General features: G+C 38.9%; 2 protein-coding genes across 3 annotated transcripts in view; one reads left to right on the top strand and one right to left on the bottom strand.

Moving 5' to 3' along the window:
• The window catches only part of LOC129113336 (guanine nucleotide exchange factor VAV3-like), a 44,907-nt gene extending 42,984 nt beyond the window's left edge, over positions 1-1,923 (bottom strand). For both annotated transcript variants that reach the window (XM_054625572.1, XM_054625580.1), the window contains exon 1: positions 1,519-1,923. In XM_054625572.1, the coding sequence (XP_054481547.1) occupies positions 1,519-1,722 (204 nt within the window). In that variant the 5' untranslated portion in view covers positions 1,723-1,923. The remainder of the gene's footprint in view (positions 1-1,518) is intronic.
• A 3,102-nt stretch (positions 1,924-5,025) lies between these two features.
• dcaf8 (DDB1 and CUL4 associated factor 8) lies at positions 5,026-13,583 on the top strand. The gene is made up of 13 exons (XM_054626090.1): positions 5,026-5,265; positions 5,684-5,757; positions 5,838-5,933; positions 6,350-7,008; positions 7,184-7,324; positions 7,821-7,915; positions 8,235-8,345; positions 8,516-8,646; positions 9,187-9,294; positions 9,576-9,706; positions 10,044-10,163; positions 11,064-11,180; positions 11,517-13,583. The coding sequence occupies exons 2-13, from the start codon at positions 5,721-5,723 to the stop codon at positions 11,622-11,624; spliced, it is 1,854 nt and encodes a 617-aa protein (XP_054482065.1). The 5' UTR covers positions 5,026-5,265; positions 5,684-5,720; the 3' UTR covers positions 11,625-13,583.
• The last annotated feature ends 61 nt before the right edge of the window (positions 13,584-13,644 follow it).

Below are 13,644 nucleotides of genomic sequence, written 5' to 3'. Positions count from 1 at the left end.
AAATTTGTCATATGTATCTTATACTTTTAGGAAGACCTGATAAAGATCTAATCACCTGCCATGTTGCCTGAATGTCGTTTAAGGTCTGTGCACAGGAAGTCCTATTGTGACATATTACAAAAAGATTATTAGCGAGTTTAAGTTGATTTTAAGAAGATATATTCCTACAAACATCTATCTCAATTATATCAAGTAAAATGTGTTTTTTACCAAATTAATTTCAATTTGTTTGTCATTTTGTTTTATTAAACCTATATTCAATCACTGAGATAACATCTCAGTTTTGAGCTTTGGTTCAGTGGAAGAATTCACAAAGTCTACTAATAGCTAACTACACATGGCTCCAAACTCAGTTGCAAGCAAACTATGAGCTATTGCACACGTAGTAAAAGATCCCTAACAAATGGGTGGATCAAAGCCAGGATTTTATCAGGCCTCTCCAGTGACAGAAGGAAGAATTATGGGTAAGGAGAGGTCTAGTCTTGGATCATTCCCTTTTGGGTTTCACGGGCTAAGGGACATATAGCACTCCCTCAGTATATCAAAAGAGAATCAATTGCTTGAAGTAAGATTTTTTAAAAAGACAATGAGTCCCTTTGGACTAATTGTCACATTTATCGAAGAAGCAGCCCGAAAAAGACGTGTCCAAATGTCAGTTTGAAACAGACACAATTGGATGGCTCTATATTCCCAAATTCTGGACTTGAACATTATGTCAACGAGACTGATTGGAAATGATCAAAAGCTCACCTTTGTGCTGCAAATCCTTGATGGAGCAACCTAAAGGTAAAACTCCCCTCACATACCACACCAAACTTTTAAGAATCCTGGAATAAGGTTTCTTTATGAAACTCTTTGTTGTTGCCTGCAGGTGTATTAACAAAACAAAAAATGGTATGCATATATTTTACTTTTTTTCTATGGTTGTGTTTACAGACCTGCTTTATTCTCATCGCCTACTCATGTCTTCTGTCTTGTTTAAGTACCTAGCCTACTTCATTCACAACTCATTTTACAGTCAGTGTTCAAAAGCATAAGTGACATTGATTTGGCTTCGAACCACTAAAAGGGCAATTGTTTCTGGAGAGCCTAATTATTAAGTAAAAGTGAACTTACAGTACCAGTCAAAAGTTTGGACACACCTTCTCATTCAATGGTTTTTCTTTATTTTTCTTAATTTTTTTTCTACATTGTAGATTAATATTGAAGACATCCAAACTATGAAGGAACACATGTGGAATGATGTGGTAAACAAACAAATGCTCAACAAACCAGAATATGTTTTATATTTTACATTCTTCAAAGTAGTTGAATGAGAAGGTGTGTCCAAACTTTTGACTGGTACTGTATATTGACATCCAACACCAACTTTTTAACACAGTGTTTGCGTTTATGGCACGCTCTTAAATCCCATTCAAATCTGGCAAACCAAAACAAGATTTCACAGCAGTTTTTGCAGTTCCTCTGCACACGTTACGAGAGACAAGTTGTTTTGAGAGCTGCGCAGAAATGTCTTACCTGTGACATCTGTGGCCTGAGATTGATCTCCTTCAGGTTGATAGTGGCAGATCTCAAGTTGTTCAGAAGTTGGCAAAGCAGCACCCCGTCCCGCAGGGTTTGCGCCAGGTCGAACACTTGCGCCGTGTCCGCAATCACCCGGTGGTTGGCTGGCAGCACGTTGCAGCTGATCAGCCACATCGCACATTGCCTCCAGTACTCCATGATGTCCGGGAGCGGTGGGAAAAACAGCAAGTTAATGCCGAATAAAAAATAAATAAAAAAAACTTTGTTCCCTATTTTAAGCCTGTGCGAGGTCCGCACGTCTCTCCGAACTCCAGCATCGCCTCTGGAGGACGCGGAGAGCTGAAGCACTTTATGAGCGCTGCGTGGGGCAGGCTGCTGTGAGACACTGTGTGTGAACTACCCCACCCCACCCCATCACCACCTCCACCTCCTTCTTCCTCCTTCTTCTGTGATATTTCCACGGAGATGGTCGTTATAAAAAAAAAAAAAAAAAAAAGTGATGTATTTCCCCCTGCTTCTGAAATGAGTCGCCAATGAAAGAAGCTCTGTAAAACCATGTCTTTATGAAACTTCTAATTTAGTTAGGCATGACGGCAATGTGTTTAAACAGTGCAGATTACTTCCACTTTATATATTTACGCAAATGAGAATCTGATTTCTGAGGTTAAAATGTACATGTATTGATATCGTTTTTAAACGTGATATACGTAAATTATCCAGCTGTTGGCAGCAATCAAAACATTTCACATTAATGTATTGGATGTTGGTTTCATTTTTATCTATGGGGCTCAATTAAGTGTTATTTCATTTTCAGTTAATCTGTAGATAAATGTTTCAATTAAATCTGAATGATTGTTCTATAAACTCTAAAAAAAAAAAATGACCACCGCATGTCCCAAACAAAAAACGAAATAGATTGTAATAAAAAAAAAAGATAAAATCATCAAATCACCAGTTGACGGTAATAAATGACTTGATCAATGGATTATTAAAGTTGTTGGCAGTTAATGTTTAGTTGGTCGATTAACTGGATAAAAGACTTAAGATGTCTGCACTTGTTTTATTACACCACACAGTGTATCTCTTTTTATTCTATGAAAAACTGTGTGTGTTACAGATTAATCCTTCCCCCCCACAGTCTCCCACTCTCAGCTGACATTCCATGTGGATTATAAACAGATTTGACAGGTGACTATGAGTTCTTTATGGTGTGTGTATAGCTTGTGTTTCTATAAGTTAGATAGTAAAGAATCAAGGGATCTAACAGAACAGGGAGAAGGACATCCTCCCAGCATGGGATTTACTGTGGATCACTGTCATTAAGCCCATGACATAAACACGGGAAGGAAGCTGGGGGATCCCAATCTTGTTTTACACTGAGTTAGGGAGCCAGATGTTTCCTCCAACAATGAGCAGGCTCATGGGATTCTACTTGTATAAAAGTAAGCTAAGTATGAAAACTTGCTCATTTTTTTACTTAAATACAAAAAAATCACTAAAATACATTTCAATTACCCACCAAATGTACTGTCTACAGTATCAGATAAGATCCCTAAAAATAAATTGAGGACAACAACCCATATTCATATTTGTCAGTCTCTGCAATAGCAGCAGCACCCTCTTAGAGGTATGGGTAAAGCACATAAGAGTACTCCTTACACAAACACCATACAAAACCAGCACCTCATTTATTGTCAGATTTGCTAAGTCAATCATGTTGTGAATGATTCTAATCTTGGTTAGATAAGAACTGGTTAATTGGACATTATTAATAGAAAGTAGAAAACTGTAGCACTGAAGGTAGAAAAGTTACACAGGGGCTCAGCAGCCCCAACCCTGAGCCCCACCAGCAGGTGCCCACAGGGAAAATACATTTTAAAGTGACACAAAAAAATGAGTGATATGTATTTAAAGCTACTCTTATAAACATTTGCTTCAACAATAAATACAATGATTAATGTTGAAGTGGTTGCTTGCAATGGAAATGTATAAAGTAAAAAAGCTTACCTTTCAATGACATCTATATAATGTATAATATGTCAATGCCTGGTTTACATCCCAAGTAGCTAAAGAAACCAATAAGCAATTAAGACAAGGCCAATGTATTGCTTAATTACATTGCCCTGTTTTGAAGATGGTGAGAAAGTCTAGTTACTTTAAAGACTTTACTTGTGTGCAAATATTTTCCATATTCCTAAATCACCATATACAGTACCAGTCAAAAGTTTGGACACACCTTCTCATTCAATGTTTTTTCTTTATTTTTATTTTTTATTTTTTCTACATTGTAGATTAATATTGAAGACATCCAAACTATGAAGGAACACATATGGAATGATGTGGTAAACAAACAAATGCTCAACAAACCAGAATATGTTTTATATTTTAGATTCTTCAAAGTAGTTGAATGAGAAGGTGTGTCCAAACTTTTGACTGGTACTGTAAATACAATATGCACAGAATTGGACCAAGTCCCCAGGGGCTGCTGAACAATAGCTATGAAATCTAAAATAATTAATGAAGAAAATAAATTCTGAACTAATGAATTAAAATATGAATGAATGTGTAATTTATTCAGTTTAATTAAATGAGTCAGGATTTGAACTCCATACTTGATACATATGGCGTAAACAATTATCTAGGTCATCTATAGCAGTTATTATTATTATGAATATTATATTATTATTATTTTATTTTATTTTATTTTATTTTATTTTATTTTAGTAGTACTACTAAAAAAATTAAAAATAATATTATTTTTTTTTACCGGAAGTTTACAGAGGCAAAATAATAATAAAGATACTAATACTAATACTACTCATACAGTATGAGTAGTATTAGTATTATTATTATTTTTATTTATTAATCGAGGCAAAATAATAATAAAGATAATAATACTAATACTACTCATACAGTATGAGTAGTATTAGTATTATTATTATGTTTATTTATTAATCGAGGCAAAATAATAATAAAGATAATAATACTAATACTACGCATACAGTATGAGTAGTATTAATAATAATATTTAAATCGATAATAATAAAGATAATAATACTAATACTACGCATACAGTATGAGTAGTATTAGTATTATTATTATGTTTATTTATTAATCGAGGCAAAATAATAATAAAGATAATAATACTAATACTACGCATACAGTATGAGTAGTATTAGTATTATTATTATGTTTATTTATTAATCGAGGCAAAATAATAATAAAGATAATAATACTAATACTACTCATACAGTATGAGTAGTATTAGTATTATTATTATTTATTAATCGAGGCAAAATAATAATAAAGATAATAATACTAATACTACTCATACAGTATGAGTAGTATTAGTATTATTTTTATTTATTTATTATTTTGCCTTTATTATTTTCCCTCTGTAAACTTCCGGTTGAAAAAAAAAAAGCGTGCACGACACCGGAAACGGAGTCCAAAAAAAAAAAAAAAAAAAAAAAAAAAAAAAAAAAAAAAAAGAAACTGAACCGTCAAAACATAAACAGAGCAGTCAACCTTGTGTGCACGCAGTTGGCTTGCTTTGTAGTCTGTCTTTTACTAAAAAGCTTCATGCACGCGTTCCTAATGTCGTGTATTTACGGAGGAAGGATCTCCAGCCCGGGCACTTAAGTTTGCACATGTGCTAAGCAGGCAGGTGGAGAACAATAAATCTGCAATAAAGATCAGGACTAAACTAAGAAGTACGCCTCGTCGGGCCTTCGAGTAGAGGTAACGGAAGCTATGCTAGTTAGCCACTGCACGCAATGCTCGTGTTTTGACCAGCTGTTTGGTTGTTTAGCAGCAATGTTTAGTTTCAGTATTGGTTAGCCTTACGCAGGCTCGTTCGCGTTAGTGTCGGGGTAAGTGGAGCGCTGCAGAGGACAATGCACTGTTAAGCACCACGAAGCCAGAAACACGGCATGAGTTGGGCCTGTTGGCCAGCTGCAAAGCGAGTTAGTTTGTTTATGTCACGACAAAAACAGCAGCATTAGCCTGGCTGCTAGTGTGGAAGTCACACAGTGCAGCGTCGACAGTTGTGTGCATGCAATGGTGTCGTCCTACTCATGCATGTTATCTTATTATTTGAGCCCTTTGTTATTTTTGCTTCATAAACAAACTTAAAATATTTTTTTTTTGGGGTCCAAAGGTTCTCCCTCAGGTCGACGCAGGACAAAGGAGACAGAATGGCTGAGGCTGACTGCAAATCCACTGCGCTAAACGGTAAAGGACCAGTGCAACAAAAACCTTCAAAATCATGCACAACAGACTGTTAATCACAAGACATGTTTGGCTTTTACCAGGTGGCTCTGAAGAAAAAGAAGCAGAAGAAGATCAACACAATGAGACAGATGCCTCTTGCAGCAAAGAGGGACCAACACAGTCTTCTTCTCAAGATGGTAACCCCATTTATTTCTTTAAAAAAAATGTATGCTGCTAACTTTGATATGGAAGAAACAGTGCTACAATACAGTACCAGTCAAAAGTTTGGACACACATTTTTTCTACATTGTAGATTAATATTGAAGACATCCAGACTATGAAGGAACACATATGGAATTATGTGGTAAACAAACATATGCTCAACAAACCAGAATATGTTTTATATTTTAGATTCTTCAAAGTAGTTGAATGAGAAGGTGTGTTGAAACTTTTGACTGGTACTGTATGTATTTTAATTTATGTTCATATTTAAAACGATATATCTTTACTGTGAGGAATACATTGGTACAGTTTACAGCTGTAGTTATACACCCTTTTGACAGAAATGTCTTAACCTTATCCTCCATGGCTCTGGCTTACCTTACTTCTTTAGCTCTCAAAGACATAGGAGAGGCATCTGGAGACAAGCCAATGCCAGATGTGGATGGAGAGATGCGGGCAAACAGAGAGGGAGAGGAGGAAGAAGACACAGACAGCATGGATGGCAGCGGTCTTTACTCCCTCACTGAGGATGGTGAAAAAGAGAGTGAGGGAGGCAGACGGGAGAGAGCAAGGGATAAAGATGGCGGTAAAAGGGCTGCTAGAAAGAGGAATAGACCTGGCGGCGGCGGCGGCGGCACCAATCAATCCAGCAGCTCAGATGAGGATGACGACGAGGACGACGATGACGAAGAAGAACAGAAAGATGATGATGAAGACGACAATGAGGCTATGGAGGCCTGGTTGGGAGCTGAGCTGTGTGACCTGCGTGGCCCTACATGGCGGGCGATACCCTCACTGCGCTCGAGGGAGATCGGCAGGAACTCACAGCAGTTTGTGAGGCGCGTGTGTGGAGCCCGCGGCCTGGTGCAGAGGCTGGAGCTCCAGGGCCGACTGGAGAGGCACACGGGCTGCGTCAACACGTTGCACTTCAACCCCTCGGGCACACGCCTGGCCTCAGGCAGCGATGACCTGCGAGTGGTGATCTGGGACTGGGCCGTCCGCCGTGCTGAGCTGGAGTTTGACAGTGGCCACAAGAGCAACGTGTTTCAGGTAAGGGAAAACAAAAATCTTAGATCAAACAGGTGATGACTTCATATTTAGCTATAGTAAATGGTAAAACTGACAGGATAGTAGACACAGATTGAAGTGACTGAGTGAGTGACTAATCAAAGTGACTATTGTGGTCAGAGACTTCTTCTCTTCTCCCTGCCCTTAATGTTTATAGGCAAAGTTCCTGCCTCACAGTGGAGACTCCACCTTGGCCATGTGTGCTCGAGATGGTCAGATCAGAGTGGCTGAGCTCTCTGCCACACAGCGCTGCAAGAACACCAAGCGGGTCGCACAGCACAAAGGGGCTGCACACAAGGTGGGTGTCTGCACTGCATGTGTGAATGGAAGTGTTGATGTGTCTGTGCCGTAATTTGCTGCTGTGCCTAGGGCATTTTTATCGGGATTGCCTGCCCCATTCTTGTCAACGTGATTTCTTCAAAGTTTTGAACAAACATCCACTTGGACTGAATAATGAACTGATTAGAATTTGGTGGTCAAAAGTCAAGGTCACTGTGACCTTACATTGACTTCATGTGTTTCTCAGAAATTTCATTACATCTGGCACAAACTCAAGGATGAACTGATTAGATTTTAGTGGTCAAAGTTCACTGTAACCTCACAAAACTTGTTTTTTGCCATAACTCAGGAATTCATATGCTAATTATGACTATTTCATACAAATGTCTAATTGGATAAAAATGATGAAGCTCTTACATTTTGGTCAGAACTTGAAGTAAACTTCAGCTTGACTGGTTGGCAGAGTCATGCAGTTGCTAGTTGGTAATTCTAGTTTCTACCTATTTTGGTTCCAGCTGGCCCTTGAGCCAGATTCCCCCTGCTCCTTTCTGTCCGCTGGAGAGGATGCTGTGGTGTTTGGTATTGATCTGCGTCTGGACCGTCCTGCCAAGTGAGTAATACTATTATTAAAGTTCACCAAGTTCAAATTTAGTCAACTCAGGAACTGGCTTGTGCAGTAAGTGATCAAAATGTCATCAACTCCGACACGGAAGTATTGATACAAATCTGTCCTTTTTAGGCAGTTGTTTGAAAGACAGGATATTTGCGCAACAACACTACAGTCAGTGTTGGTGGACATCCACTTTTCAACACATTACTCTTTGTCAGTTTTCCTGTCTTTGCCATAAGACGTAATGATTTCTAAAACATTACCTGTTCCCAGAGATCATTTGACTGTTTTTCTGTCTCCTTTTAAATTTGTCTGGCAGTAAACTGGTGGTTGTAAAAGAGGGTGATAAAAAGGTGGGACTTTACACCATCTATGTCAACCCAGCAAAGACCCAACAATTTGCTGTGGGCGGAAGAGACCAGTATGTGAGGTATGAAGCAAGTGGTGGTGCTAATGCTGATTATTTCACTATAAATGCCAAATGGCTTCCAATGAAAATAGTATAATAATATTAAAATGTTTTTAGCTGACTGTCTCTTAGATGTTACTTCTGAATTCCCTTTTTCTTTTCTCACTTCCTCTTCTCCTCACCCTCTTTAGGATCTATGACCAGAGGAAGATCAATGAGAATGATAACAATGGTGTGCTGAAAAAGTTTTGTCCTTCACATCTGGTATCCAGTGAGTCCAAAACCAACATAACCTGCCTTGTGTACAGTCACGATGGCTCAGGTAAAAAATTCCATTTCCCTATCACAAGCACAGCAGAAATAAAAACATGTAAAAGCTTGCATGCAGTGTGTATGGAAAAAACTGAATATCCCATAGCATGATTTCATTCCCTTGCAATCTCTATAATTCTGTTTAACATTTATCTTTGAATTCATTTTGATTGTCCTTCATTTCTCCTTCTGTTATGAACATATTTTAGAAATACTGAAAATTCTGAGTCCTACATGCTTGTTTCAATGTCTTAAAACGCCAAAACCTTTGCCCTTGTTAGGCTGCCTGATGCAACCACAATGCAATATCAGGGACATTCAAACAGAATGGGGTCTATTCTAAAAAGCGTCAGTGTGCTCTCATCATAGCAGAACACAAGTCAGGTCAAATTTAGAGTTAATAACAGGAATTTACTTAGCTCAATAAAACAACTTGGCTGAACTTGTCTGAATATCTCTACATGATAAAAAAAAAATACCTCAGACCATCTTCTGCCTTGCTGCATTACAAGGAATTAACCAAAGAGTGTTTGACCCTTTTTGTGTACAGAGCTCCTGGTCAGTTACAATGATGAGGACATCTACCTGTTTGACTCGAACCACAGTGATGGGGCAGACTATCGCAGGAGATACAAGGGACACCGCAATAATGCAACAGGTGTTATATTTAGTTCACAACAATTTTTGTACAAAAATGAAGTAGTGCCTTTTGCATGTACCCACAGTTTTAAAATTGAACGTATCCGCTATAGCCCAACTTCACAAGCATTTGCCGGATTACTGATCATTCTTGCTGTTGCGATTTAACCAAAGAAAACTTTTAATTAAATCTATGGATTCATTTTCTCTTAAAGTTAACAGTAGGACTGCAAAGAGATCATGGTTATCACACAGACTGACTCTGTATCATATGCCCTCATCTTCACCTCTTTCTCACAGTGAAGGGGGTGAACTTCTACGGGCCATGCAGTGAGTTTGTGGTCAGTGGAAGTGACTGTGGACACATCTATCTGTGGGACAAGTACTCTGCTCGAATCGTCCAATTCATGGAGGGAGACAGGGGAGGAGTGGTGAGTCAAAGAGAGGGGGAATGATAGATATTTTTATTGGGTTAAAAGATGACTTGGGATAGGCTGTACAAACTAACTTTTGATCTATAGTGCTTCTGTAATCTCTTTGTCTTAGCGGTGATTACTCAGTATTTGTAATCAGTTGCAGCAAAATACAAATTTTTCTTTTATTTTGATAAGAAACACTTGCACTATGTACTGGTTGTATTTTCTTTCAAAGTAGAGTTTGCTTTTTGCACTTGAGACATCTGTATTAACAGTGTTTTTTGTTTTTTTTTAATTTTGCCCATCTTCATTTTGGCATCTCAGTAATTTTCTCTACCCACAACAACTACAGGTGAACTGTTTGGAGCCGCATCCCCATCTTCCAGGTATGGCCACCAGTGGGCTGGACCACGACATCAAACTTTGGGCCCCAACAGCTGAAAGCCCCACAGGACTCAAGGGCCTTAAAGAGGTATTCTATTCTGCTCTATTATCTCTGAGTGTTCATCTCTGTGTCTCTCCCGGGGTAATCTTGCATTCTGTTGCAGCAAACTGCATAACATTTTGCTCAAGGACTTCTTGTGGTTGCAGTGACTCAAACTTTCTGAAAGGTAAAAGCCAAAGTCATAACACAGTTGAGTGCATCACCGACCCCCCATATGCTCCTCTGCAACAAGAGACACTGTGGGAGGGAAAACGGTTTGCTCACTTCTAGTGTTTTTTTTTAATGGTGTGTTTGGCTATCCGTGAACAACTAACGGAAACATCAGTACACACACTGCAGAGTACATCGCCCCCACTCTGCTGCTGCTACACAGGCAGACAGCTTGGTCATTTCTATTTTATTTTTGGCAAGATTGTGTGATGCGTCTTATATGACATCTTCGAGACGATAGCCTGCATACATCGCTGCTTGTTTTTGAGTTTGAACGTAGTGTGTTTTAGGACGCCTTATATTCCACTAGTTATTAGACAATCTATTGTTGGTCGTATTCATTTAATCACACAATACAGTACTGCTAGTTGCAGACCTAACTGACGGAGATCTGCACTCAATTGAGTACGCCCTTCTAGTTCCCTTCAGTTTTGTATAGTTTTTGCCATAATTTTTTTGGTTGTGGTATATTTTTACCCACTCCTTTTGTAGAGACAAGGGTATACTGTGACTCTAATGAAAACCGCTTTGTAACAGAGTCTGTGCAATATCACCGAAAAAGGTTGACCTGACAGAGATATATATATATATATATATATATATATATATAAATAAAAAAACAAATCCAGTTTTGTAATGGAATTTGTATCAAGGACATGTTTGCTCTGCATGCATGCAACTGTTCGCCAAATTCACACCTGTTGTGTTTTTGTGAAGGTGATGAAGAAAAACAAGCGGGACCGCGATGAAGACAGTGTGCGCCACGGCGACCAGTACGACACCCAGCTGCTGTGGTTCCTAATGAGACACATGAGGAACAGACGGCCTCAGAGGGTGAGCTCTCAAACTCTACAACAAACGATTTTCGCTTCTGCTTTGATTATTTTTTATTTTTTATTTATCCGTGTTTTGCGAGTCCTCCGATTTTATGAGAAGATAATTCTATAATGTTGGAGTGTCCCTTTTAAAAACTATGTAGGATGCAGTTGGTAGTACCCTTGGATTACAGTCTGTCGGGTCTTTTGGTAGGAAATGTACAACAATTGGTATTCCAATGTGAACAATGTACAGTGCTATTTCTAACTACAAAGGACCAGGTTGGCAAGATGTTTAAATTCCTTTTTCAGCCCAAAAGTTTTCTCTATTCTCCTCATCTTTGTCTTGATTCAGACCCGTCATGAGGGTGCGGACACGGACACAGATGAGTCCTGGAGCTCTCCAGATTCCTCTGATGAAGAGGAAGGAGGTCCAGACCACGTCCAGTGCATGTCCTCCTGAGCCACACGTACATACATAGACACACAAACATGCATACATACCTATACATAAACTTTAATGCCCTTGAATTGATGCACATAGGCAAGCACTCTCAGCACACTGGCACACTGATGAGCCACAGACTTGTTTTTGTTTTCTTTCCACACACGTACATACTCAGATAAAACGCACACTAAATTAAACATACTTTTGAAGCAGAGTGACAGAGCTTAACTCCTGGTTTTCCATCAGTTTTGAGTGTGCGAATGACTATTTCACCCTGCATACACACTTGTAGAATCCTGATTTCTGAGAATTGTACAAAGAGGTTTAGTGAGTGCTTACATCCCTATAAAACCACTCGGAGGCCCCTGCTTGTCCATACATTATCTATATGCTCTGTCTAGCTCCAGAACAATGTACCGCGTTTGTATGGCAACAAGCACCTCCTCTCTAGGCACCCTATAGGAAGAAATACATCACCAGCACACAATACGCCCCTCTCTTACTGACACACCTCTTGAGCTCTCTGTGCTGATGAGGGGAGTAAGAGCTTAGAATCATAGCATCAAACCATCCCCTAAATGTGACTCCCTTTAAGATTTGAACTCATAGAGGGAAACCCCAGAGTCCCTTCCCTGCATCGCCCCAGTCTCATTCTGATTTCTTGCCCTGATCTTGTGCAGCTAGTTGCATTTTTCACACGCTTTCGCTCCGAGGACTTCTGAATCCCTACATGCTGCATCACCCGACATGTTGCCCTCGAGCTACTCCCTCCCCTCTCTCTTTCCCTCCCCCCCCCCCTCCCCCCCCTCACTACTGAGTGCACTTTGAATCAGGGATGCTTTAGTTTGAAAACACAGACAAAATGTGCACCGAGTGTGTGATTTTTGGGGGGAAGAGCCGTTGTGTCCCTCCATGGAGACCCCACAGTGAAGTTAAGTTTATTATTATTGATTTTTTTTTTTTTTTTTTTTTGAGTGAGGAGATATTTTGCACTTAAGCGTTTTGGGTTTTTTTTGACCGAGGAAGAGGAGGAGGTTTCGTTTGCTTCCACCAGCCTTTCCTCCCCCTCCTCCCTCCTCCCTTTTCTTCTTCCTCCCTGACTCTCCATCTTTGACAGGAATTATTGGATGGTGTTCAGCATGTGCATAGGATAGTGACTGATGTGGGGCTCTGTTGGGGAACTTAGTCATTTTAAAGAGCCAGAACCGACCTGGAGCAAATCCCAATTGAAACACTGCCTACGTGCTAATTGAGATTGGAGTAATAACCATGGGGTTCCTGAAAATGTGATTACGATCGGTCTCAAAACAATTGCTGAATGATGTCTTTCAAACAAACATTTGAACACCACGACAACTCAAAGAGGAGGACGGGGGGGGGCAGGGTCAATATGCTTGCCAGTCATTTGTTGTGTGAGAGCGATAAAGTCCAGCTTTTCTCATTTTCTATGAGAACTCTAGTTAGTTGAATTGATATGTACATATATAAATATATATTAAAACTGTAAAAACAAAATCAACTTCAGCAAATGCTGTTTGACTTAAAAAAGAGAATAAAAAAAAAAAAGATGTCAAAACATTTGATTGGTATTGATGCAGAGGTTTATATTCTATATGAGGACAAAGTACTTTTAAAATCCAGAGAAAAAAGTTGACTTGAGGCACCATTTTTCTTCAGTTTTTCCTTGATGAATGACATCCTTCTGTTATGAGCAGAACAGCTGTTGAGTATTAACGTTCTGATTCTATTTCTTGTTCAAGAAAAGGAAAAAAAAGTATTTCCTTTCTAGATATTCATCCATCATTTGAGACAGTTAAATCCAGATTTTTCCCACTGGCTATTTTTGGCATCTTGTATACATAAGGCTTTGGATGAACAATTTTTTTGTTCACCACTGCCTAATATTGCATTCTACCAGTTAAGTTGGAAATATGTACAATTCGTGCAATAAACAAAAAGACAGTGCTCTTGATGTTGTCATTACATGGTCTCATTTTGTGTTGTATTATTGTAACATATAGTATGTATGAATTGT

The sequence above is a fragment of the Anoplopoma fimbria genome, chromosome 3 (assembly GCF_027596085.1).
Source record: "Anoplopoma fimbria isolate UVic2021 breed Golden Eagle Sablefish chromosome 3, Afim_UVic_2022, whole genome shotgun sequence".
NCBI classification, from domain to species: Eukaryota; Metazoa; Chordata; class Actinopteri; order Perciformes; family Anoplopomatidae; genus Anoplopoma; species Anoplopoma fimbria.
This window is presented reverse-complemented; position numbering and strand designations above follow the sequence as displayed.